Source organism: Mus pahari, chromosome 20, assembly GCF_900095145.1.
Source record: "Mus pahari chromosome 20, PAHARI_EIJ_v1.1, whole genome shotgun sequence".
Taxonomy (NCBI): domain Eukaryota; kingdom Metazoa; phylum Chordata; class Mammalia; order Rodentia; family Muridae; genus Mus; species Mus pahari.
This window is the reverse complement of record NC_034609.1, coordinates 8528942-8556407: the sequence shown is the minus strand read 5'-3', so window position 1 is coordinate 8556407 and position 27466 is coordinate 8528942. Positions and strand designations below refer to the sequence as shown.

Genomic DNA, 27466 nt, shown 5'->3' with positions numbered 1-27466 from the left:
CACACACACACACACACACATACACATACACACACACACACACACACACATACACAGGGGCCGGCAAGGTGGCGGCTCTGGGGTCAGAGACTCACACCACCACACCAGCCCCTTACCCAGGTACTAGAGTTCTGACCTCAGGTCATGACCTTGCTTCTCATGTCTGATAAGCAAGCCATTTACTAATTCATCTCCCTAGCTCCCAAGAAAAACTGTAAGGCAGAATACGCAAGCCTGGGGGCTGGGTTTGCTCCCTGCCACCTGTGTGAAGGAGAAAACTGACTCCTCCAGGTTGTTCTCTGATCTCCACATGTACCACGTGTACCACAGCACACATACCCTCCCCACACATAAGTCAATATAATAAAAAACAATCCTCCTGCCTCTGCCTCCCCAGTGCTGCTCAAACAGGACCGTTCTATGCTCAGAGCACTTCTGAGTAGAAGCAGAGAAACAGGACACATGAATCACTCTGTGGGGCACTGAGGGTCAGATTGAGAACCTATGGTCCCAGCACGAGGGAGTAAGTGTCAGGCAAATCTGAGTTCAAGGCTATCCTGGTCTACAGATCAAGTTCCAGGGCAGTTGGGGCTATACAGAGAGACACTGTCTCAAAAAAAGTCTATGTTGTAAAAATATACGTATAAATACATATATGTATGTTTTTTCTTTCCCTTTTTCCTGCCTAAAATCCAGATCCATCTAACTGCACAGCCCCTAAGTTGTGGCGGTGCCTTCCCAATGGGCCAGCATCTCTTCTGCTACCAGCTGCCTATATTCCTGGCACCCCACAGGGGTGAGGCTATCACCTGAGCCATAGCCTGAGCCTGGGAGACCAGCTGGGAGCTAGAATTGAGGCCCTACCCACATCTGAGCACTCCTTCCACCCTCTGCCCACTTACATGGCGCTGGCTGTGTAGCTGGCGTCACCACCTTCCACATACTGCACCTGGCTGGAGTACACATGTGGGACAGGCACCTGAGGGAGTTGCTGTACCTGAAACAGGAGGAAAAGCAGGGTCGTGGGTCAGGGCTGGCCACTACCCATGGGCTCCCTGATGCCCGCATACACCCCCTCTAGGTTGCACATCACGGTTCCCTGAACACCATGGGCCAGAGGTGGGGGGCTGAGGTAGGGCCGGGCCTCAGTTGTGGCTGAAAACAGGAGGTGCTGGGATTCTCTGCTTTGGCAAAGAGGTTTCTGAGGCTTATGAGCAAAGGAGACGATACCAGAGAGAATTCTGCAATGGGCTTGAGAGGCGGGTTTGCAATCTAAAAAGCGGGCCTGGGGGTCTTCTGGAAACCAAAAAGGGGTTAGGGGTGGAGCCTGAAGAAGGGATCAGTTGATAGAACGACTGACAACGCTAGCCCACCACCCCCAACCCTAGTTTGCAGGAGCGGTGTCTGGGACCCAGTTCCTGAGGCAGAACACGGAATGACTGGCAGGTCTTTGGGGGACAGGGCAAAGACATCTCACCCCACCCGCCTTGGGCTGCAGGGGCGGAGCCTGGGAACCTGGACTTGACGGCGGGGCAAAGCGGCTGGCTGGGCTGAATGCCCTTCCCCTGCCCGCCCTCCGCCCCCTGCCGTGCGTCTGTCCGCTGTCCGCCACCACCTACTTTGAGGGCGGTGCCGAACACTAGCACCTGGGGCATTCTGTGGATCCTGACCCTCAGGTCGGGGCTGGCTCGGGCCGAGAGCCCCGGCTGTGGCTCGAAGACCACCCTCTGCTGCGGCAGGAGCAGGTGTGGGGGCAGCACGCCCACCAGCTCCACCCACTGCTCCACACCCGGCTCGTAATGGAGCGGCTGCTGCTCGCTGCCTAGCTGCAAGGCCTTGCCGCAGCACGCTGGCCCAGGCCCGGGAGGCTGGGGCGGCGGCTCCGGCGGCGGCGTGGGCCGGGTTTCTTGCTGCTCTGCCTTCCTAGCGGGAAACTGACTGCCTGAGCTCTGGAGGACAAACAGAGATACTGGGGGGTCACCCAGCTGTGCACTCATGGCCACCCGAATGAAGATTCCCCACCTGGGATCTCCTTAGAGAAGAGAGGAGCAAAGTGGGCACTATCAAAGAAGCGGAATTCGAATCCAGTCCTCTTTCAACAAGACCCGTGTCCTGAGTGGTCAGGTGCTGGGATGGGGACGGATTCAGGATAAAGTCTGAAGCCGAGGGCTAGAGTGAAGTCTCACTTCTGCGGGGCTTCAAACTTCAATTGCTCCCATTGTCCCTGCCCTTTAGGGTCCCCAGTTGGCTCCATTCCTCCCTCTGGATTAGGTGCCTGTACCTCCAGCCACAGCCCGGGACCAGTCTGATTGCCCCGACATAGACAGATAAGACACGCACCTCTTGAGCAACGTGAACTGGCTGTAGTCCCTGCACAGTCAGCTGCTGCACCGGGCCAGCTTTGGTCTGTGGAGTGGCCTGGACTACTGACCTCTGGCAAAGAAGGGCAAGGAGAGGCAAGTTCAACTATGGTAACCATGGCAACTAGGGCAGCACGTCCCATGCATGCTCAGAACAGCCCTCTTGGGAAAGGATGTCATTCCTCAGACAGAGAGCAGCCTTTTCGTGTGGGGTCCGGTAATACAGGCCTTCCAGGTCTCTTACTGCCTGCCTCTGCCATCTGGAGGTTCAGAGCGATTCTTGCACCGGAAGGGAGTACCTGTGGATCCTTTGAATTGGAAGGTTTCCATTCCCTCTAAGGAAGAGCCTATGGCTCGGGCCTATTTGAGGTTTTCTTCCTGGTACCGGGGAACCTAGGGTCTTATGCATGCTAGGTCAGCTCTCTACCACTACTCTCCACCCTAGCACTGTTTTTCAGTTTTTATTCTGAATCAGGGTTTCAGTACATTGCCCAGACTGGCCTTGAAGCTGAGATCTGGCCTGAGCCTCTCTTAGTTGAGGCTATGAGAACACACAAACCATGTCTTGCTTTCTCGAGAAGCCAAGAATTCCAAAAGTTAAGCAGTTAACAAGGAGATACAAGACCATCCTTGCATCTTGGCCTGCTCGGGCCACTGTGCTGGTATTAGGAAGCGCAGTCTCCTTTGGAAGGTTGAGCACATCGTGAGAATAGCCGGCTTAAGAGATGGATTCGTGGTTAAGTAAACTGGTTGTCCTTCCAGAGGACCCAGGTTCACTTCCTAGCACCAACACAGCTTTAACTCCACTTCTAGGCACATACATGGTGCATAGACCCACATTCAAGCAAAACACCCATACTCATTAAAAAAAAATTAAAACAAATGTAAAATCTGAAGGCCTTCAGAATGGCAAGGGTGTGGCCTCGGTGTGTCCTCTCCCCGTAGCTGGCCCGAAGAGGCCAGTGTATATTGTTGCCCAAAGAGGCCACTGTATATTGTTGCCTTTTGGTTTTGCAGAAAAGAGATGGACCCAGGGCCTTGTGTATGATGGGCACATGCTCACCCTGCAGCCTTCCCAGGGTGGGCTTTCTTTTCTCTCTTTCTTTCTGTGTGTGTGCTATCTCCCTCTCTCTCTCTCCCTGTGTGTGTGTGTGTGTGTGTGTGTGTGTGTGTGTGTGTGTGTGTAGAAGTCAGAGGACAACTTGTAGGAGGTGGTTATCATGCAGGGCTCAGGGACAGAACTCAGTTATCGGGATTGGTGGCAAGTGTGCTTTACCCACTGAGCAATCTCTCTGGCCTACCAATGTGGGTTTTCAAAGCCATAATGTGCCCTGTGAGGCACCTCTACAAATGTCAAAACTAGGAACAATGAATCTAGATAGAGGCAGAGAGAGGCTCTCATCGAATGCTCACATGGTAGGCTGGAGCTGGGTCCATCTGCTTAGCTCCCACAGGCCAGGGAGCCAGACATAGGTGGCTACTTGGCCTACACCCCTGGCCCTAGCTACTGCCCGCCCTGGCCAGGCACCTCTTGGGTGACAGGGACACTCTGCTGGACGCTGTGGACCTGTAGTTGCTGCANAGTGGCCGCAGGAGTCCCAGTTGTCTTGCTGGTGGAGTTGTTGGCCTGCACTGGTGACCTCTGTAAGAGAACAAACAGGGGCTGGGCGTGGTGGTGCACGTCTTTAATCCTAGCACTTGGGAGGCAGAGGCAGGAGGATTTCTGAGTTTGAGGCCAGCCTGATCTACAGAGTGAGTTCCAGGACAGCCAGGGCTACACAGAGAAACCGTGTCTCGAAAAACCAAAAAAAAAAAAAAAAAAAAAAGAGAGAGAGAGAGAGAGAGAGAGAGAAAACAAACAGGGACAATGTGAGGGCCAGCTATGCTTGTGTCTGGGGCACCCAGGCCCTAACAACCTGCCTCAGGATGACTCTGGAGAAGGTGGGGCAGCCCACAGCAGCCACAAACACTGCTCTGCAGGACTCTACCTAGATGGGGCTGCAAGTGTCCCAGCCTCCATGCGAGTCAGAGGCCACCTGTAGCTTCTACATCAGAAGAGCTGCAGCAAAGGTGAGAAACAGTAGGCTGGGAGCTAGTCTGGTCCATGACCCAGCTCCCCCTGATCCTGCCAGGCCTCCCTACGGGACAGAGGTAACAACACTGAATCTACCTTCGCCTCCTGCTGTCCCCACTGCTTGCTGCAGTGGATGCTTCAAGACCCCCATTTCCCGGTAGGGATGGAGGAGAGAGCAGCCCAGGGCCGGCCACACCGTGAGCCTGTGTGCTCTGGAACACACTGCACTAGCATGGCCTGCTGATCTGATGGGAGTGAGCGGATGAATGGTGGGTTTTACGAGTTCTTCCTGAGACGAGGTCTCACTATAAAATGCAAGTTAGCACCACACTTGAAACCTTCCTGCTTCAGCCTCTGTACGCAGGGATATGGCAGCCCAGTGCTATTAGCTCTGTTGTACACAGGAAATACTGGGCTGCGATGCTGGAGACCTGCCCAAAGACTCAGCTAAGCCTGGCATCTGAGCCTGTATTTTTTTTCCTTCCTTCCCTCCCTCCCTCCCTCCCTTCCTTCCTTCCTTCCTTCCTTCCTTCCTTCCTTCCTTCCTTTCCTTCCTTCCTTCCTTCCTTCCTTCCCTCCCTCCCTCCTTCCTTCCCTCTCTTCTTCCCTCCCTCCCAGCCTCCCCCTCTTTCTTGAGAAAGTGTCTCACTATGTAATAGCCCTCACTGTCCTGGAACTCAATATGTACACCAGACTGGCCTTGAACTCATGGAGATTCCAGTCTCTGCTTCCCAAATGCTAGGATTAAAGGGCCCTGCCTAGCCCTGCACTCTTAATCTAAGCTCAAGACCATCTGCATCCCACTGCATCCAGACCCTCCTCGTGTGTGTGTGTGTGTGTGTGTGTGTGTGTGTGTGTCCAAGCTCTCATGATGGGACTCCATTCACTATGAAGCCGGAAGAGAAAACTCTTTCACTTCTGGACTACAGCTCTCTCAGCTCTCTCAACATCAGCTGGGATGGCAGGGCCAGGCAGACATTAGCTGGATAACCCACCCAGTGTCAATGGCGATGGTATAGGACTCAGGAGCTGCAAGGGAACTCAGTGCAAAAGAGCTTCAGATGAAGCCAGGTACAGTGGTACACACCTGCAGCCCAGCACTCAGGACTAACACAGGAGGAGGTCATGGTAGAGACCAACCTGTTCCACATAGGAGGTCGGTGCTAGCCTGCACAGCACTGTCAGACCCTGTCTCAAAAAAAGGTGATGGGGGACAAATATGCTGCTGGGGCCCATGGCTAGAACAGAGAAAGATGGGGCGGTGTCAGTGAGGCACACTCACCTCAGGAGCAGAGTGCACCTGCTGGGCGCTGTGCACCGTCAGGGAGACCTGGCCATTCTTAGTGCCCAGTGCTGGGCTCTGCACCACCAGGTGCTGTGTGGGGATAGCCTGGGGTCAAAAGAAAAAGGAGCATGCTCACTAGCAGCACCAGCCACAGCCAAGTCCTGAGTTTTGTTTTTCCGTGCTAGGGATGGAACCAAGCCGTCATCATACATATTCCACTAACAAGCCCCTCCAGTCTTCTACGTTTTGGTGAGCACCTATGTACTAGAACATTCTCAGCTCACCATGCCTGTCAGCCCGGGAACTGCCCTGCGCCCCAACATAGCACAGTTATGGCTCTACTCCATAGCAGGTGACACACAAGCTCAAAGCTGAGGAGGAGCAGCAAAGCTAGAGCTGGCTCCTGGCTCAGAAGGCATGAAATGCGTTCTAGAGCCCATAGAAGTGCATGCTTGCACTTCTCAGATCAGGAGTTCAAGGTCATATGCCATTATAGATGGAGTTTCAGGCTATAGAAGACCCTGTCTCAAAACATCCCCTCTTACAGGAAAAGAACGTTCTTATCCTTACAGTCTGTTAGCACTGGGCTGGAATGTAGCTTGGTGACAGAGCACAAGTTTATTGTGTCCCAGTGCTGGGTTCCAGCATTCTAGCACAGACCAAATATGAGCTGAGGAACCAGAACAGTCAAGAGCACCAGCACCAGACTGTGGCCTTCCTGGATGCCACTATAAGATGCTGGGCCTGGACCCACAGGCTTCCTGCTGCTGATCCTCCCCAGTCCTCAGTACAGCGACTCCTGAGGCTGCGTGGCCATCAGCCCCTAGGGTACTTAATCTTGCCTCTAGAGGCCACTGCCCAGAGCCAGGAACTGAGGCAGCCAGCCTGAGGATGATACCCTGGCAAAACAGACACAAGCAAGCAGTGGGGAAGTAGCTCTCGGCCCCACAGGAGGCTGGAGCCGGGAGCCTTACCTGCTGTGGCACCTGGATGTTGGTAAGCTGCAGGGGGGACACATGGCCTGGCTTGGCCTGCACACTTGCCTGGACCAGCAGCCGCTGTGGAGGCAAGAAGAAAGGAAGTTGAATGAGGGTTGCTTACCAGGGATGGGTGGGTGGAGGTGGCTGTTGCCATGTCTTGATAAGACAGGTAAACATGTTCATGGTAAGAAGGTGGAGGGGAGCCTCTCCCCCTAGTGAAGGCCATGTCCTACCTGCTGGGTGCCCTGCACCTGCTGGACCACTTGGGTGGGAACACCAGTCTGGCTTGCCGTGGAACTGGGGCTGGCTTCTGACACAGTCTCACTAGCCCGCATGGCACCTTCTGTGGGAAGAGGTTGGCAGGTCAGCTCTGTCTACCATCTCTGTGTCTACTCCAAGAGTTTAGCAATGCAGCCTATGGCCCACCCTTGAGACCTGGCCTCTCCAAGTCCTGCCTGGCCTTTTCTAGCATCCATTGGAGATACATGGCAAGATGGAGTGAGCATGCAGAGGACCCAGGACCCTTGGCATACGGAATTAGCCCCCGATCTTCTCTGTTCTGAAATATGTCTGAGGAGCCTCTTTCCCACAAAAGCAGAACTATGGACATAGACAGACTGGATCCTCACTCCCTTGCTCAAGTCTTGGCAGCTCCAAGGACCAAGTGCTGAGCTTCCCCTGGCTGCTCAGGACACACGGTGGTCAGAAGTGCTCCAGAGCCTTCTTCCCATGCCCGAGTGCAGTGGAGACAGCAAGGGGTTCAGAGCCCAAAGTGCAGGTACTTATGTTGGCAGGCAGCCAAGAGACAATCCTAGACCATGGTGCCCCTGCCTGCTCCTAGCCCTGCTGTCCAGCCATCGCAGGAGCCAGCCTGGCACTATGGAAGCAGGAGCGTGTGCAGGAGGCTTTACACCCAACACCTTGGACAACTAATCCCCACCATGGCTCAGAACTCCTTCAAGCCCTCTTAGATAAACAATCTGCTTCATTCGGGCTGCTCAGGGGCCTGGGGCCAGGACGTGAGGAAGGCTGGTACCCAGAGATGCTATCATCAGAGGTGGATCTTATTTTTATACACACACTGCTAAGTGATTCGTGGGACAGCAGGGAAGTGCGCAGGGACAGTGCCCCCAAGACACACAGCCAGGAGACTCTTGCTCAGGCTGGGAAGTCGCCTGGCCCACCCCTCATGTAGCCTACCTAGTTCCTCAGTAGCTCAGGGGGCCAAGGTCAGGAGGGGTAGCCATGAGCCTGTTCTCATTCTCCAGCACTGCCTAAAGGAACCAAGGCCCCGGCCCCATCTTTCTGGGATCTGGCAGGGGGTAAAGGTAGAGGTCACCTGATCTCCTAAAGGGTACATGGCAACAAGGGTAATCAAAGGGACGGCAGTGGACACTGATACCGTTTCTTGTGTACCATGTGACACTCTAGGGGGTCCTGGGCCCCTTGAGCTGGTACTTGCCTTTCTCATTCATTTTCAGGTGACAAAGACCTTGTATCACCCAGCTGGGGGGAAGGGAGCTGGCCTGGGTCCAGGGGGGTCCCTGTATGCCCACATCACCCAACTCCATACATCATTTCTAAGTTGCTGATCTTCTTAGGCAGAGCCACACAGACTGGCACAGGAAAAGGGCCTGGCTAGGGCAGGAGGCTGGCCCAGTCGCCTGAGCGTTTCTGAATATGCCCCAGAAGTGGCCGATATGGGGGTTGCCCAGGGAGACCTCCTGGGACCCTTCCCAGGCCTGCTTACCTACACCTATTCTAAGCAGTGATAATTAATTAGTTTTGCTGGAATCTTCCCTCAAAACTGCTTTAGTCTTTTCTGGGTCCCAGAGAAGGCACTCTCCCTCAGCCCCTCTGAGGGAAAAATCAAGCTGGCCTAGAGTCACAGGTCTCATCCCCACTCCTTCCCCCCCAATATCTGGGCTATCTGGAATACAGGGAGCCAGGCCCAGCTCAAGGATGGGCACTGGACTGAGGAGACCCACGGGGGACTGCTATGGCTCCGGTGGGAAGCCACACAGGACATTGGCCCTGGCCACTTGCAATGTCCATCTAATCAGGCATCTATCCCAGAAGCAATCCTGCTATCACCTGCCTTGGGGTGGCCCTTAATGCTTCCTAGCTGTGCTTTGAAAGGTGAGCTGGGAAGAAAGGAGGTTGGAAAGTATAGAGTCTAGGGACAGCTGTGTCTGTTGGCCAACTCTCTTCTGGGTGGGTACATAAGCAGGGGGACCCGAAAGCTAGCGTTAGGAACAGAGCTAATGTCCTGTTTGAATCAGATGGCCTATTTCCATGCGGCCACCCCTTCCTTCAAGTGCCTGGCTCCTCCACCTCCACCTGTTCACCCCTCAGCTTAAAGAGAGCAAGTCAGCTCTCCAGGAGGCATTCTCGCCAGCCAGGCTCCTCTTCTTGCTCCTGGGTATGGACATCAGGACAAGGTTCTGGGCCCCTGCCTCCCCAGGACTTATGGATTCTTGAACCTTACTTTCCCCTTCTTCCCTGGGGATGCTGACAAGTAGCTCCCATTTTCCTCCTGTGGGCACAGCACTCCTGAAGAGGTACAGGTCCTCTGGGGGACCACAAGCTAAAGGGATGCAGAGAAGCCTGGGTGGCACTAGTGTCTCCTGCAGGCTCCCTGGTCCCTCTGGCAGGTCTGGCTTCACCTCCCCAGCCTATGGAGATAGGTTCTAGAGGCCTCTCAGGGGAGCCCGGGATTATGGCTCTGTATTGTCTGACCAGGGGAACCTGAGCTCCCTGCTGTCATCTCTAGTCACCTTGGGGCAGAGCATGGCCGGACCAGGCTAGAGATCTCAGCTTACTCCTGCTGCCTCCTCCAGGGGTACAGGCAACCCTTCCCCTGCAGGCTTCCTGGTGAGCCCAGATTGTTCCTGGCTCTGGAGCTGGCCTAGGTACCTCCCTGTTCATCCTCTCCAGTGTCAGCCTCCCCTTCCTCAGAGGACTGGCTCACAGGGGCAGCCTGGGAGAGAGAGTAGGAAGACACCAACATGGAAGCTGGGTGGGTGGCAGCCTCCCTCCTCTTCCTCAGCACTCACGGGGGTATCAGTGACACCCGCAGGGACGGGCTCACTCCTGCCAGAACTCAGCGGGATGACATTCCCAGAACCATGGTAAAAAGTAGGCAATAAGCCACTGCCCAACCAGAGGTGTGAGCCTGGCAGAGTGACATTGCAGACAAGAGCTGTAGCCAACCCTGACCTGTGCTTTGTCCTCTGATAGCCTGCTATCTCTCCACCCCATAGCTAGTGAGACTGACCCAGGCCTGCCTGACCAAAATGCCACTCTGGCCCAGGACTTTGAATACCAGGTCTTCCCTTGGTGTGCCATGAAGAGCCAGGAGAAGCTGAGACAGAGTCTAGAACAGTGTGCCTATTCCAGGTTCTACTCTGAGGACACCAAATGCTTGCAGGAGGAACTTGTGGTGGGTCGCTCAAGGGCAATGAGATGCTAGGCTAGACGGCCTCAGCTAGTTGTGCTGGGCCAGGCCTATTTCCACCACTCATTGCACAGAACCTAAAGACACAACCCCGTCTTCAAAAGCATCACTACCATATGACGCTAACTCAAGAAAAGGTCGGATGGTGGGATCAGAGCGCAGGGAGTGGCCTCTGAGGAGAGATTGGAGATGAAGGTAGCAGAAAGATTAGCCTGGGTATGCCTGAGGTAGTAGGTGCCAGGGTAAAAGGAGAAGTAGCTAAGCTGGTGAGCTGGCATGGCAGGAGGCTGGGGAGGCTCAGTCATGTCGGGCACAGGGCTAAGAGCTGCTGGGCAAGACAGGTACTTGGAGCTTATTCAGAAGCTGATGACAGAAAAAAATTTTTTGAGATGGGATCTTGATTTATAGCTCAGATTAAGCCTGGAATTAGACTCCTCCGGCCACAACCCCGTCCCCCAATGTGATTACAGGTGTTAAGGGGTGCTTCTCTGGGAGGGATAGGGGACAGCATTCTAATACTGCAAACTCCCATGCCCTAGGGCCCCGCTCTGGAATCGTGATAAAGATGGGATGTGAAGAGGCCTAAGTATCAGCTAGGGACAGGCTCCTGTGGCTATTGGGAGAATAAGGCATCGGAGCTAACCAGAGATGGCATGGACGTGGTAGAGGTAGAGGGTCTGGTGGGGTTAGGAAGGAGAGAGTGGGGTGGAATAGCAACATCTGGAGAAGCAGGACAGAAGCAGAGGCTAAGCTGGGCCTGGGTGGAAGGGGACATCTCATAGAGCCTGTAGGGAGAGGGTGGAAGATGACCCTCAGTAGCCACACCTGGATGGACTAGTCGCAAGATCCCGGGGCTCAGGGCAGAGGCCAGGGTGGAGACCCCAACAGACGCATGGCAAGTATGACAGTTAGATCTGGTGTCACCAGCGTCCAAGGAGGCTGGAGCAAAAGGCTGACAAGGTAACGGAGACAAGGCTCTGTCAGAACGAGATCAGTGAGTATGGCCCTGATGAGACCCTGTCTCAAACAAGAGTAAAGGGAGGGCCAGGGATGGAGCTCACTGAAGAGCAGCAGACTAGAGTGTGTGAGGCTCTGAGTTCCCAGTACTGGGAATAGGGAGGGAGGGAGAGTCATGACACTTCAGGAGGTCATCAGGAGGATGGCGACTGGAGCAGGGCAGGGCCTGAGCTATGGATCAGACAGGTGAGACACAAGACAGAGGCGACAGCGAAGAAGGCAGATGTGATGGCAGCAGGGCAGTGTGCAGGACAGGTCTGAGGTAGGAGGAAACAGGACAGGCACCGCCTAGAGGCCAAGAGTAACAAAGACCCCGGATGACCCATGATTCTGAAAGGGTGGGGACCCTGATGGGAGCTGTCAGGAGCAAGGTCACAGGTGGCCGCCAACTGGGTGGACATGAGAGATCAGTAATCACAGAGCTAGTAGTCTGTGGACATATGGCAAAGAGAACAAAAGAAGAAAAGAGGATATTCCGGGCAGGGGTTGCAGGCCCCTGCAGAAGACCACTCCAACTCTGAGGAGTCGTAGGCGTAGCCCGGCCAGGGCCTGATCCCACTCAGGTCAGGGAGGCTCAGGTGGGGCCGAGAGTGTACAGGTGTCACACTGGCTGTTGTGGTGAGCGCGGCTTCTGCCTCCTTCCTCTGCTTCCCAAGAAGAGAGGCAGAGGCTGGAGACCTGTGGTGACACCCCAGAGGGACAAAACGACCCCTGGCTCTGCATCAGCATGGCACCTTCAGCTGTGGCTGACCTTCCCTTGTCCACATCCTCAGGCTGTGACATTAGACTCAGCTCTAGTACATCAGACCTTTTCCATGCTACACGGTTAGCCATGGGCTCAGGAGCGTGCTTGGCCACCAGATCCCGCTTCTTCAGGGAGGAGAGAGAATGCATCTCAGCCATCTAGACAGGATCTCTCAAGAACCTCTCCTGGGCCGGCCTGCTCTAAGCACATCTCACAAGTCCTTATTTAGAGAAGGTGCAATGGTAAGACCCAGGCAGAGAGGCCCAGGGCCGGTGGGTAGCCTGAGGCTTGCAGGTGTGTGCAAGCTGCATTTCACCATCCCATCCTCTTTTCTGAGGACATTTTACTTGGGGACAGATAAAAACAGAAGCATTCCAGTGGGATCAGAAGCTCCTCTGCTTGGCCTGATTCTTCCCTTTACCCAGAGATGCCCTGCTACGCACAGGTAGCCCCGGAGCGGATCCCTGGATGCTAAGCTCCCCACGCTCCTCCCAGAGATGTTCCAAGCACCCTGATCACAAGTATAGATGTGAACTTACCCGATACGGTGACCACGATATACTGCTGAGCCACAGGGGACGGGGCAGGTGTGGCAGGCTGGGAGGGTGCGGGGGCAGCCGGGAGCTCTGCCACATACTGCTTCTGGCTGCCCGGAGGCTGCGTCTGGGGCTGGGGGCTTTGCAGCTCGCTGACATACTGGGGCTGGGGGGTTGCTGCAGCAGGAGGCTGGGGTGCTGCTGGGGGTGGTGGCTGGGGCAGGGCCTGGGGTGGGGCCTGTGGCGGCTGGGATGCTTGTGGGGCTGCCTGTAGCTCAGTAACATAGGACTGTGTTGCCATGCCAACAGTGAATGATAATAAATAAGGCGGTTTTCCTCTTCCTTGAGTAGAAAAGCGGGGGAGAGAGAAACAGAAAAACAAAAGAAGAAGGAAAAAAAAGAATTAATCTACCAGCAGAAGAAAACAGCCAGCTCCCAGCTCCCTGGAGATGTCTTTGGGCTCATCACTAACTTGATTAAATCCCTGGCTACATACAATGGAGCCATCCCTGTGGGTTATCTGGGAATAGATACAGGCAGGATTCCTCACCCTCATCCTGAGCCTGTTGCTCTTGCCCTCCACCCCCTGGCACCTGAACCTGCCCACAGTGCCTCAGGCTATGCCTGGGACAACTCTCCAGACTGTCAGTGGCCTCTAGAGCACCTATGTCATCCCGCTCTCCAATGAGCCCAGAGAACACCTCCCCGCTTTGAGACAGAATCTCACTATATAGTCCTGGCTAGCATGGAACTGCTGTGTAGACCAGGCTCGGCCGGAACTCAGAGATCCGCCTGCCTCTTCCTCCTGAGTGCTGGGATCTCTTTTCTTCTGGTGTTCTGGGGGCGGGACTCAGGGCCTTGCACACACTGGGCAAGTACCCTGCAGTAAGCTGCACCCGTAGCTCGGTCTTTCACAACAGGAGCTCCCTAAGTAGTCCAAGCTAACTGAAACTATGATCCTTCTGCCCCAGCCTCTGGAATGGCACATGCTACTATACTGTCTTCAAGTGGGCATCTCCTAGGCCTCTTGCGCAGAACAAACCTGTTCCATATCCAGCCAAGCTGAGAGCCAAGACCAACCATGACACACTACTCTATCTGAGAATTTACAACCACCATAATGGATCTAGACAGCTTTCCAGATGAGGAGGTGAGGCTCAGAGAAGGTGAAGTGCTGCTGGTCCCAGGCCACACAGCAGGGAAGCGACAGGCCTGTCTAACCCTGGGCACTCTGAGCCCTCTGCAGTCTGAAGGTGGAGAGGCAAGTCACAGGGAAAGGTGTCTCTCAGAACTCCATGCCAGGGGTCATCTGAGTGCCCCTCGGCAGGGTGCCATTCACAGACCTGAGGCAGCAATGGGGCTGCAAGCTTAGGATGTGGGGACCTCCCGTGGCTGGGAGTGGCCGGTCTAAACGAGGTGCAGAAGCCTGGCTGGCTGGTACACACCCTGGCTTAGCATGAGACGGCAACGGCTCTGAAGGGTACCCATTTCCAGCACCTCAAGCTTGTGCCTTTGTCCTGGCTGTCACCCTAGGCCACACGGAACACAGGCTAAGAGCCTGCCAACTGGAACCACTGCCACCCATGTGAGCAGGTTGACCTCTAGTGCAAGGGAAGGCTGGGAACCTAACAACAGCTACTGCTCCACAGGCACCCACCTGGCACCCCAGCCTCGGCACCCACCGAGAACTGAGCTCTTCATCCTGGTGTCCGATCTATCACTAACTTTACTCAGCCCCAAGACTCGTGGCTGACCCTGGGTTCTCACCACACTAGTGAGGCCTAGACTTAATTGGTTCTCACAGTAGGCAGCACCTTCCCTGCCCTTCTGACCAGAGCCAGGGAGTTGGCACAAGCCCCCAGAGGGACTCGCTGACAGCAAGGCCTCAACACACCCCCTGCCTCCCAGTGCCTGCCTCTCCAGGAACTGAGGCTCTGCCCTTGGATGGTAGATTGGGCAGCAGTTGAGAAACAAGCCGAGCACAGGGCCAACTCACAGCCTGAACTTGACCGGCCCAGCTGAGTAGCTTTGGGGGAGCTCCTCCACTCCCTCCCTGTGGGATGACTGATGGCAGCCTCCCATGCAGATCTGTGGAGCTGCTGGCCCAGCATGCACCAGGCCTGGGATACTCCCTTAACAGCACTCCCACCCCCCAAAAAAAGGAAGGGAGAGAAAGAGGAAGGAAAGGCTGGGCACTGAGGAATGTCTGTAACATAGTCCCTAGAGACAAAAGTGCTCCCATGGAAGTGTGTGTGTATGTGTGTGTGTGTGTGTGTGTGTGTGTGTGTGTGTGTGACAGACAGACAGACACTGAGACTACAGGGCCCAAGTAACACACAGAGCAGCAGCCAGCCTCAATGCCACCCCACCCAACCCTGCCAAGGACTTGGGCATCAAGGGAAGTTTACCCATCATTGAAGGAAGAGGCCATAGTGCACCTCACAGAGGGCAGCACGTCTTCCACTGACCCCAGCTTCTGGCAATGTTGCATCTGAGCCAATCTGGCTCAGGGTTTGTAGCCATCACCATGTGCCCCATGTGAACCTTTTTGTAAACATTATGCCTTGACTGACTTCTGTGCCTCAGTTTACCCATCTGTGACCTGGGTTCGCAGGGCCACTGTAAAAATTCACTGTGATCATCTTAGCAGCCAGTGAGTAGTGTGGACATTGAGAGCTGTTATTACCATCCATTCACAATTGCGCATGCCCTGCACAGGCAGCCCCTGGGGAGATGTCCAACTGAGCTCAGCCTTTGTAGTGCCCTCAAATATATTTTAGCTAGTCCCTCACAGTATCCTCCCAGAAGTCCAAGACTACCTAACTTAGCCCAGGCTGCCTCAGGGCTAGCTGGCTTTCAGGCAGCAAACGGGCACCTTCTCATCCATCCATCCTACAGGAGCAAGGTTAAGCTGAGGCTCTCTAGGGCGGGGGATGAATCATACATGTAGATGGGGCATGAATGCTTCCATGCACTTGAGCATAAGACCCTTGGTTCATGGAAGGCAGTACAAGGAAAATGGAACCTGCCTGGGTGCGCTGTCAAGGATCTGCTGAACCAACGCTAACACCAAGGTCTGCAACGCCAACTGCTAGTTTCCTGTGAATGTTTGAACCTATTCCCAGAGCTGAGAGTAACTATGTTTGCTTCTGTGGACAGACTGTATCTGTTGGTTCCCAGCTGACTCTGCCAATGCAGCAAGGCAGAGCAACAGTTGAGCAGGTGTTGCAGACTTGGAGCAAGAAAACCAACTCCACATGGATTTGAATGCTATGATTGTTCACATGACATGACATTTATAAAATATTCATGTTATAAAATGTTCTTTTGATCTTTTCCAATCATCCCAACTGTCAAAGTCATTCTTAGCTCCCTTCCACACACAGACAGCATGGCTGAGCGTGGCTGGAGGTGCCCGGCAGTACAGGACAGCCCTGCCTAGTCAGGTGAGGTTGTATTCTATCCCAAAACACAGGCAGCAGGCTGCAGCTGGCAGACATGCAACGGATGTCAGATTCTAGAACCAAATGTTAGAGGGAGAGAAACGGTATTCAGCGCATCTGTAGGACAGCTTTGGTAACGGATCTGAAAGGAAGTGGGGAGTCCAGTGGACTAGTGCGCCCTGCCCTTGGCCTCTACTGACTCATTTCTCAGTGGTTCTCACACCTATTCTGGGCTGGCTACTTCTCCTGTAGGCATCCTTGCTTCTCCATCTTCACATGGTCCCTGTCCTCAGGGATGCATCCAGAGCCTGCAGGATCCTTTGAGCACCTAAACTGTGTCACGTCTCATCAGAGAACATACAACACTCAACAATCCTCATGACTGTGGGGCCTTCAGGACTGTCCCTCCAGACCCCATGTCTCTGGCTCTGGATGTTTTAGCCACTCTGGCTCTCAGTCTAATAAGACTCCATTCCCTCCTGTCTTGGGGCCTTTGCACCTTTTCCCCACTGACTAGCATTTGCTTCTAACCCTGTGCCCAGCTTAGCTCCTTAACATTCAAGCCATTTCCCCTGGTCACTATGTGCCCCTCCCCCATGGGCTCTGAAGTGCACACTCTTTAATGTTCTTGCCACTGGGTAGCCGTTCCTTTATTCTTTAACAGTTTCTCTTCCCTGCTGAACCGGAAAGGCAAGCTCCGTTGAGGTACCCTTTATCCCCGGCTCCTAGGATGACGGGCATACACTGAAAGTTCACCCCCCCCCTTTCCTTTTTGGCAGTGGTAGAGATGGCACACTGGGTCTTACACACACTAGGCAAGTGTTCTCCAGTGAACCCACGCCCCCCGGCACTCAGCTTTCTCCGTGCTCAGGGCATAGGTATGCAGCTGAATGAAGACAGTACTAGTGAGTGTGGAAGGAAGCCCAGTGGGATTCTCTGACAACTGAGACTCCCGAGGAGGCTGCAGCCAGGTGCTGGCTGACCCTGGGGGGGCTGTCATCCCTCTTGATGCACAACAGGACCCACACATAAGAGACCCTCTCTTGTTCAGGGCTGTCAAGGAAGAAGGTGAGTCCTGGTTCAAGAATTCCCCTTCCCACCTTCTCCATTGCTCTGTCTCAGACCTACAGAGCTGGCAGCTGAGTCGAGATGTCTTCCCAGACAGGACTTTTCTTCCTGGCTACTCCCAGAAACAAAGGTCGCTCCGGGGCAAGCAGAGCGGGCAACGCTTCTCCACAGGAAGTACAACTCTATGTCTGGCTTGGTGGCACAGACCTGTCATCCTAGCTACTTAGGAACCCAAGGAAGGTCACAAGTTCAAGGCCTCCCTGGACAACTTAGCAGGGTCATGTCTCAAGTACCTGCTACTAAGTAAATGCGTTCAGACCCATGGGTCAAATGCTGGAAGGACAGAGTCAACCCCCACTACCTGTCCCCCGCTCCACAAGAATGCTATGCGACCTGTGTGTGCTCATGTAGACACAGACACATGAAATAAGGAAATAAATGTAACGTTTTACATGTAGAAAGTATACGGAGGGCTGGGTGAATAGCTCAGTGCAGAGCCTGTGCCTGGTCTGGGGTTATCTTAGGTTCAATTCCTGGAAAACAAGATGAAAAGAGAGGCTGAACTCCTTATTACAGCTTCCTCCTGTTGGCTCACAGCAACAGGCGTCTCTCTCCGACAAAATGATAAAACAACACCAACAGCTAATTCCGATGACTGGACAGGAAGTGCTGACATCACTTGAACACCACTGTGTATCTAATGTTTAATACCTGACATATTTTGTGGAATACACACAGTAACACGAAGTTAAAATGATTTGTGCCTCTAGCTGAGAGCATATAGACACCCCACCACCACCACCGTGACTCGATTCACTCAAGAACACACAGAATTGTTAAGACTCAGGCAGTGCCAATTTTCCCCAGCCAAATGACCCTCTGGGCCCTTCAACTGTGACAATTACCGGAAAGGATGAGGCCAGAGCAGTCAGAGAATCGATGCCATCACGTTCTGCTCCAAGTCGGCCTTCCCCGATAGGAGTTGAAGGCTTTTTTTAAAAAAGCAACCTAGCTAACTTCAGCCATCGTCTTCCTCAAAGTTAATTCACACAGCCTTGAATTTGAAGACCCTTTGACGGGTGTAGGAAAAGTCCCCACAACTGGGAGTCCTTGCTTCCTTGCTTAATTTCCAATGGAAAAGTCGATCCCCTTAAGAGGGCTGCAGTGTATGCCAGTGCCAAGTGCAAATGCTACGACCTGGCTGCCTGTGCTGCCAATAAGAACTGCCAAGGCTGATGGAGTTCTGGGACACCACACACACACACACACACACACACACACACACACACACACACACACGAAGGCCCTGCACTAACAAATGTCTCTCCTTGCCTCTGATGCTACACCAGCTCCTGGCATGTGGGACTTGTACCATCTTACGACATGTGACCCTCTTGATACTGGCCTGACTGACATGTGGCAGGCCAAGAGATGTGGCTTAAGGAATCTCAGACAGCTCCACTGGCTTGCTGTTTCCACCGGTGGAGACTTTAAGAGCTACGGAGAAGCCCCCAATCACCAGAAAACAAGTGCCCGATACCGGTACCAACCTAGGGCTGAGACAGCACATCAGAGAACAGTTCGGATCCTCTACATCTTTGGCCAAAGATCACATCTCTCCAGGAGGAGATTCAACTTCTGACAACTAAATTTCCCAAACTATAGCCAATCTTATTGAAACTTGGCCATCTCTTCACATCCTCTGGGGTTTAAGAGTGGGGGTCACTTTGCAATCAACACGAACAAGTTATCAAGTCTCACTGAGAAACAGTAGACCCGTGTGGTGTAAGATTCAAGGATGAGCCCTAGGGAAATTCTTGGAAGGAATTATGAGTTAACTATACTGAAGGAGATGGCCACAATTCTTCCCATTTTATAGAAAGAAAAACAAAGGTCCGAGATGGAATAGTTGCACGTCCGGGTTCTAAATCTCAGGCAGGTATGCACCCCAAGCAGCTGCTCCTCATCCGGAACACCGGGACAGTCCCAGTGTCCGCGGCCGCACCCGACTCCGAGGGCGGAGAGACGCCGGGCCCCGCCCACCTCCCGGTCACACCCCGCCCCTGCGTAATGCCATTGGTCCAGCCTCCGCAGACCCGCCTCCCCGCACCTCCCGACACATAAAAGCGCCCCCCGCCCCAGCAGCCCGACCTCCACTCGCCCGCGGCCTGCGAGCACCCGCCCCTCGCGGGGGCCGGGCTGCGGGTCCGGGGGCGGGTGGTGTCGCCCCGGCCGAACCCCGGCCCCCTCCCCCACAGTCCCGACAGTCGCCGCCGCCATTTTGACCGCCCGCCCCTTCCCTCAGGACGGTACTCCGGCGACAGGCGCTGCGCGGGCCCGGCCGCCCGCCCCGGCGCGCCCAGCTTGCCGGGCGCTGCCCCGGTTACCTCGGCTTCTCCGCACTTGTGTCCGCGGAAGGCTTTGAGGAGGTGCGTGGGCGCTGTGCAGAGGGGACCGAGCGCGCCGGGGTCCCCAGGCCGGGCCGGGGGCATGGGGGTGGGGGTGGGGCGGCCGCAGTTGTTGTTGTTGACTGGCGTTGCTGGGTTGCTTGGTCGCCACGACTACCGTGGCTATGGCGCCTCCGTTTCCCTCACCGGGGCAACTGTTGCTACCCACCCTACTACGTCACGCGCCAGGGCGGACCTCCGGGGCAACGATTGGACGGCGCCGGGCGCTTCCGGCATGCTATTGGCTACCGTGCACGCTTTTCAGCACCCTCTCGACTTCTCCGAGCTCCGATTCCTCAGTTCGGACGTCCGTCAGGGAAAGCTAAACCCTAGAAGGCAAGCGAAGCCCGTCACTCGCGCGAGGAAGCAGCCCTGAGAATTACAAGGGGGTGGGATGCCGCTCCAAAATCGGCTCTCTGGTTGGACTAACGAGAGATCAATCAGGTCCAAAAGTTTGTCGCGCTCTCTCGCCCAGGTCCGCGGGGCGTCGGGAGTTGTAGTTCGGTCCTACGTACCGATGAAACCCTCAAGACTTCCTCCTTGCTGGGCCACTCTCTGGCCTCTGGCGCTCACGTCCCCCAAGGAACGCAGCGACTCTGTACTGCCCTTCTGTGACGTCAGCGGCGGAGGCCGAACTCGGAATTCGATGACTTCACAGGCGCGTTCTCTTGGTCCAAGAGGGTTGAGAGGAATCGGCTGGTACGATTCTAGTCGGATCCCCCGGAAAGGTCACAGCCTGGCCGCGCCGCTATCTCGGCCACTCAGGCAGTGAAAAGGTCTCTCTGGCAAGCGGACATTTAATGAGAGGATGATAAGCAAAGGTCAGCGGCGTTCTATCCCCAGAGCTCCCCGCCGCTCCGGGCCTCAGTTTCCCCAAGTGATAGGTCAGCTGCAGCCGGAGAAGGTGAAACAGAAATAGCCCCGACGGGAGTGAGTGCTCCCAGCTCAGAAATTAATCATCAAGATAATATTCTAAAACAGTTTTTTAAAATATCAATTAATGGATAAAAGACGCACGGTGAACCAAATGTCAAACGTTAAATGCAGTCATTCTGACACCTAGGTTAGGGGAAAGTGGCTCTTGTGTTCAAATATTTTTTATTGAGTCAGGATTCTTTTCTAAATGAGATTCTAACTGCTTTTTCCACAGGGGAATATAAATAACTGTTAGATAGATGATGAATATGTTAATTAGTTCCTTTATACTAACCACTTTTGCTATACCAATTGTTTAATAGCCTATTGTCTACTTCAAAAATGTACAAAAATGTCCAAGTTGGGTAGAGTAGCCATGTAGACACAGCTGCTTTGCAGGCTGAGGCAGATAGATTGCTTAGAACTGAGCTATAGAGCAAGTCCCAGCTCAAAACAGGTTTTTTTTGGTTTTGTTTTTTGGGATTTTTTTGAGACAAAGTCTTAGAGGCAGGGCTGCCTCCAAGCGCTGAGATTATAGGGGTGTACCACCACACCTTAAGTTTTGCCACCCCATGCCTGTGGAGTTAGAGATGGAGAAAGGATCAGAGCTTGGAGCCTTCATTCCAGCTCTGCTGTGTTATATGGACAAAGTGACTCCACCTTCTGAGCCCATTCCTCATACTTCTCATATGCAAGATCCAGAATTATAAGTGGAGAAACAAACAAGTGTCTACCTTGTCTTGTCTATAATATCAGACTCTCAATAAACAGGGACATGCGTTAGATAGGCCCTGTAGTTGCTCTAGCTGTGGAGGAGAGAGAGGCTTCTGTGACCATTATTTTCTGAGGAGAGCCCCTCAAAATGAGGGGGTGTGAGACATGCACCACAAAACCTAGTAGAAGGAAGGCCTGGACCATTCTGCACTCCAAGGCAGGAAGATGGAACATTTGAGGCCAGCCTATGCAACTTTGTGAGAGCTGTTGTTAACATAAAAGTAAGAGGAAGGGGTCAAGAAAATATCTCAAATAGTTAAAAGCACCAGCTTCCAGAATCCACAAGGCAGTTTGGGCTCACAAGCACCTGTAACTCTAGTTTCAGAGAATCTGACACCCTCTCCTGGCTTCTGAGGACACCAGACACGGACATGTTGCATAGATACACATGCAGGCAAAATACCAGTACATGTAAAAAAATAATTGTTCTTCACATGCTCTTAAAGTTAAAAAAAAAAAAAAGGTGAGAACATATGTAGCTCACCAACAGAGCACCTGCCTGAAGTCTACTGTACTGTGGCCCAGCTGTAGGACAGTCTCAGAATACCCCACTGAGGGGTTGGGTATGTAGAAGACATAATTGAGACCAGAAGTTCCATCTCCACACCACAAAACAAGATGAGTCAGGGAACTGCAGAAACAAAAGAGGATGCCCACAACTGGCAGATGCACCTGGTTACCAGGCAGTTCCACAGAGATGCAACATCCCAGGCAACTAAAGCATTCTCCCTGGTGACAGATGAACACATTGTAGCTCCAAGGAATAGAGTTGCCCCACCTGGAGATGCAGCACCCAACTGTGAGTGTCCCTGGTCAGGCTTCCCATGTCCCAAGTGTGAGCTTCAGCAGAAGGAAACACAGCTATTCCCAGTCCCAAAACCCCCACAAGCACTGAAAGACATCTGGGCCAGAGGGCACAGAAGCACACCTCAGCTGGCAGGGGAGCTTCACTCTACCTCACGACCACTTCTGTGAAGACTTGAGTTTCCAGATTAGAGGAAGAGTGCTTCCGTGAAGGGACCTAGAAGACTTGGTTGTACTTCCCACCATCCCCCAGCTCCCAGAAGACCCTGAACTCTGAAACAGGCAGAATCAAGGCCAGAAAGAATTTCTTCAACAGAAAAAGGAAGTTCATAGTTGCTTTCTGGTGACACACCCGGCCAGAACATGGGCCTGGTTCAAGCCTCTCGCCCACACAGCTGGTGCACCAGTTCACAGGAAGTGGAGGGGGTGGGGACACAAATTAGAGAGTGACAAGAAGGCATTGGGCTGGAGCTTGACACAGCGGTAGCAGTAGAGCGCTTGCCTGGCATGTGCTTGCCTGGCATGCTCAAGGCCTGGATTGATCTCTGACATGAAACACGGGGTACGGGGGAGGGGGGAGTCTCCGTGGGAACATTCCTTGCCTTGTGAATGAGGGGATCTGAATGTGATGGCGGCCCTGGAAACGTGAGGGGAGGGTTCTTAAGGCTTGATGGCCAGCTCGCCTAGTCAGTGAGCTCCATGTCACTGAGGAGCATGTGTGGGGACTGACAGCCAGTGGTGCCCTCCGCCCTCCATTTGAACACACACATACTCCTGCACCTGAACGCTGTTGGGTAGCAGATTACAACCTTGCATCTTGGAAGAAAGCTTTTTAAAGCACAGGATGTTAAAAGAGAGGTCAAACAATAGAGTGTCCAGCACTCAAGAGGCAGAGAGACAGGCAGATCTCTTGTGTATTCAAGGCCAGCCTGATCTACATGAGGAATTCCAGGAAGGATAGACCCTGTCTATATTAGGGTTATCTAGAGGATATATATATATATATATATATATATATATATATATATATATATATATATATGAAATGGGATTTCTTAGAATGCCTTACAGACTGTGGTCCAACTAGACCAACAATGTCTGTCAGCCAATGAAAAGTCTAAGAATCCAGTAGTTGGTTTCAGTTCGTCTTTAGTAAACACCAGATTCCTGAAGTAGGCTCTAATGCCAGTGAAGGAATGGATTTGACAGTGAACAAGAGCAAGCAGGCAAAGGATGAGAGCTTCCTTCTTCTACGTCCTTTATATAAGCAGCCATCAGAAGCTGTGTGCAGTGGTGAATTAGTTAAACCACTTTGGCTCCCAGCAGGTTGCTCTTCCAGCCACCAGTCAGAGCCCTCTGGATTAGAGAATGAAACACACACACACACACACACACAGGCTAATTTTGATATATGCCTTGACTGGCTCAATGGCTGGGCATTTCAAATCCTCCCCATAGCTAACAAAACAAACCCCTCCCTAGAGACCACTTCCCTAGATTCTTTTTTTTTTTTTTTTTTTTTTTGGTTTTTTTCGAGACAGAGTTTCTCTGTATAGTCCTGGCTATCCTGGAACTCACTTTGTAGACCAGGCTGGCCTCGAACTCAGAAATCCGCCTGCCTCTGCCTCCCAAGTGCTGGGATTAAACTTCCCTGGATTCTTACATGCTGTCAACCTTTAAATTTCATCTTTTCTGCTATTCCCTGTCTGTTCTCTCTCTCCTGACCCCTCTAAAAGTCCCGCCTCCATCTTTCTGCCCAGCCATTGGCTGTATGACAATTCTTTATTATCAATTGAAGCCAGCTGGGGGCAGAGACCCTCAGGCCTGGAAGCTCAGCTTTTTGGGAGCCGAAAAAAGAACTAAAGCAAAGTGACAGACCCAAAGCCCAACAGCTATGGCCCGGATGAAAGGTGGGTCTTTTGACCTCAAAAGATCTGGATTTATCTTCATACCTCAAAGTATTGGATTAAAAGTGGTCTTCCCAGCCAAGTGTGATGCTGCACACCTTTAATGAGCACTCGAAGCCAGAGACAGGCCTAGTCTATAACAAGAGTTCTGGGAAAGCCAGAGCTACATAGAGAAACCTTGGGTTTTGTCTGTTTTGTTTTTGTTAAAGTGGGAATTCACTTAAAGTGATTTAATTAGGAAAATAATTTCCTCACAGGTGTACTCAGTCACTTGGGTTTAGTTGATTCCAGATGTAGCCAAGTTGGCAACCAAGAGTAACCATCAGGCTGACTCTAAAAATGTGTAACAATGAAAGGTTTTTCCAATGAAAGAAAAGAAACAGTGTTTTAAGAGAGGGTGAGCCGGGCGGTGGTGGCGCACGCCTTTAATCCCAGCACTCGGGAGGCAGAGGCAGGTGGATTTCTGATTTTGAGGCCAGCCTGGTCTACAAAGTGAGTTCCAGGACAGCCAGGGCTACACAGAGAAACCCTGTCGTGAAAAAAAAAAAAAGGTGAAACATTTCATCTTTCTGGAAGTAAGCAACTCAAAGGCTTCAGGAAGTCCCTGAAACTGATCAGATTCTCTAGGTTCTTCTTTCCCCAAGCTTATATAGGTAGTAAGGACAGCTAAGAGAAAAACTCAAGACTAAAGAAGGGGCTAGGAAGATGGCTCAGCAGTTAAGAGCATTTGCTACTCTTAAAGAAGAAATGGTTTTGGTACCTAGCACCTACATGGCAGCTTACAGAGCACCTGTAACTCCAGTTCCAGGGCTTCTAATGTCCTTTTCTGAATTCCAGGAGCTCCTGCAACCCACACTGTGCATATACATGCATCCAGGCACACACAAAACTAGTAAATTAAAGACCATGAGCTGGGCTCGGTGGCACATGCCTTTAACCCTGCACTTGGGATTCAGAGACAAGAGGATCTCTGGACTCCAGGCCAGCCTAGTCTACATAGTGAGCTCCAAGACAGGGCTACACAGAGAAGCCCTGTCTTAAGAAAAACAAAAAACAAAAAACTAAGCCACCTGAAAGAAGCAGAGAGAAGCTGAGCTGCCTAGAAATGATGCTACCCCACCTGCTGCGCTTCCTACAGACTACAGTACACTTCAGGTTCCCAGTTTTGTGATCTGTAATTCATGCTGGGGTGGGCATTTCATGATGCAGCTGTCTCTTGAGTTACTTCTGCTTCCGTGAGTAACTTTACTCCTTTGAGTAACCCCAATAAAACTCACTGATTTACAAAATTGGATGTTGGTGGCATCCTTATTTTGGTCTGTCATCTGATCCTTATCTGGAAGGAGTATATCTTTCTTGTTATCTCCAAAGAAATGGTGTCACACGATACACACATGCATGAACTCACACACGGAAGCATATAGAAGAAAAGAGGAGAAACGGCAGCAACAAATAAACCCAGTGTGTTGGGTGATAATAGCAGACAAAATTTTAATCTTCACTCAAATGGGAACTCCTCAAACGGCTAACAGCACTGCTGATGTTTCACGGGAAACACTTTTTCAAGGCAGGGTGCTATCCTGATACACATATGTGGAGCCCTGCCAACCTCCAGCCCACCTCAGTTGTGACAAAGATTCCCATAGACATCTTCGCTGAATACCTGAGACGGGAAGATTATAACCAGGGTAAAGCCACTGCCCAAAGGAGCTAGAACAACTGGAAGGCAGAGCTCGGGTGCCCTTGCTAAGACAGGTAAGCTCCTCTCTCCTCTGGCCTTGGCTTTCTTTGTAGCTATGCTAAAGTGAGACACTCAGTCCATTAGCCTCAGCCCCTCAAGTGCTGCAATCACATGCTCGCTAGGGATAGAACCAAAGCCTCGTACAGGGCACCTTCACTCTGTGCTTGTACTGTGTAAGCTAGAACTTTCTTCTTGGGAGAATTAGAACAAGGATAATCCTACTCCAGTGTTTATACACACTGAAAGTCCCATTCCTGGGAGACTAGAAAGATGAAGTAATGGTTGGGAATATAGCTCAGTGGTATGTACTTGCCTAGTGTGTATAAGATCCTAGGTTCAGCACAGAAACAAAACAATCCAAACAGCGATAGAGAGACACCTCCTTGGTAAAGAGCATGTCTTGCTCCTCTGGAAGGCCAGGGTTTAGTTCCCAGTACCTACACACACCACCAGTGACGCCAGCTCCAGGGGTCAGATGCCCTCTCTTCTGGACTCTGTGGGCACCTGCACTCGTGAGCACACAACCACATGGACGATTAACAATAATAAAAATAAATGCTTTAAAAAAAAAAAAGCAGCAACAAAACCCACAGACAGCTGGCAGTATAATCATTGGGTAGGAGAGAGAGAGATGGCTTAGTGGTGAAGAGCACTTGTTCTAGCAAAAGGACCCATGGTGGCCTGTGACTCCAGCTCCAGAGGATCCAGCACCCTCTTCAGGCCTTCTGTCATATGCACATGGTAGTCACTCACACCCACACATACATATACACTACACACAAAATTTATGAATGAGCTCACTTTTAGAGTAAGATGTTCTTGGGACAATAAATAAAAAGACAGAACAAAAGGCTGGCTGTGGGGCACATGATAATCTTAACACTCAGGAGGGTGAGTCAGGCAGATCTCTCTGAATTTGTAGCCCTGGCTGCCCTGGAAAACTATCTCTGTAGACCAGGCTGGCCTTGAACTCAGAAAGCCAGCTGCTTTTGCCTCCTGGGATGAAAGGCATGTGCCTGGTTCTAAGTAGACTCTTTCAAAAAAAAAGTGGGGGGGGGGAGGAGGAGGAGGAGGAGGAGAGAGAGAGAGAGAGACCATCAGGATGATACAATGGAAGCTTGTCCACTGCCTTGTGTTCCACCTGAAGCAGGAGCCACTATGATATGCAAATATGTGGTGGAAAGATGGGAAAGAGCAAAATGGTTTAAGCACTGTGAAGAGAGGCAGAACTGGAGAGGAACAGTTTGATGTGAGTAGCCTGCACTGCCACTGAAGGCCATGTCTGGGTCTATGGCTATGTGGTAGCAGGAGTCTGTGCTGATGTCAATGGCCTATGTCACCACTAATGGCCATGGAGATGTCCCTGATCTGGATTTCCAAATAGGACTTTGTTGATATCTAAGGGTTGCGCAGAGGTGGCTCTGCCCCTCACTGGCTGGGGCACTCAGGAGAGCTGGCCCTGCACTGTGCCTGGGTAGCACAGTAAAACTGACCTCATGGTGAAGGTGTGGGTGAAGAGCCAGCGAGCCAGCCCCACACCTTGCTGAGACGGTGAGGTACAGTTGGATGCAGTGCTGAGGAGCTCATACTATTAGTATTGGTGTGGGAGAGCTGGTGGGCTGACCAACTCAGCTACCTCCCAGGCCCAGATCCAGGGCTTTGAGTTGGCCCACCCCAACATCTACCTCATCCATGAACTACTAGAGCATGTGAAAGGGCCAGTCCTGAAGAGCCAAAGCTGCAGGATCTTCAAGGCACAGGGCAGCAACAACACCCAAGAGAGTCAGGGTAAACATCCAGACCAGTGACTCATCGCAGTGAACATTTGCAAGATGCGTGGATAGGGGGGTATACTGTGGGACACACTGGGACACATTACAGCTTCCATGACAAGATTTTTTTTTTTTTTTTTT

At 52.5% G+C, this 27466-nt stretch overlaps 1 protein-coding gene across 3 annotated transcripts in view; it reads right to left on the bottom strand.

Annotated features, from left to right (window-relative positions):
- Rfx1 (regulatory factor X1) overlaps nucleotides 1-19563 on the bottom strand; it is a 30231-nt gene extending 10668 nt beyond the window's left edge. The window contains exons 1-8 of one of the 3 annotated variants that reach the window (XM_021220086.1): nucleotides 19353-19563; nucleotides 12458-12796; nucleotides 6933-7042; nucleotides 6694-6777; nucleotides 5717-5824; nucleotides 3889-4002; nucleotides 2341-2433; nucleotides 903-997 (exon numbers count right to left, since the gene is read on the bottom strand). In XM_021220086.1, coding sequence (XP_021075745.1) covers nucleotides 903-997; nucleotides 2341-2433; nucleotides 3889-4002; nucleotides 5717-5824; nucleotides 6694-6777; nucleotides 6933-7042; nucleotides 12458-12755 — 902 coding nt within the window. In that variant the 5' untranslated portion in view covers nucleotides 12756-12796; nucleotides 19353-19563. Of the gene's footprint in view, nucleotides 1-902; nucleotides 998-1619; nucleotides 2208-2340; nucleotides 2434-3888; nucleotides 4003-5716; nucleotides 5825-6693; nucleotides 6778-6932; nucleotides 7043-12457; nucleotides 12797-19352 lie in introns of those variants that run through there. The other 2 variants (XM_029532427.1, XM_029532428.1) reach the window with 2 other exon arrangements.
- Nucleotides 19564-27466: the final 7903 nt, after the last annotated feature.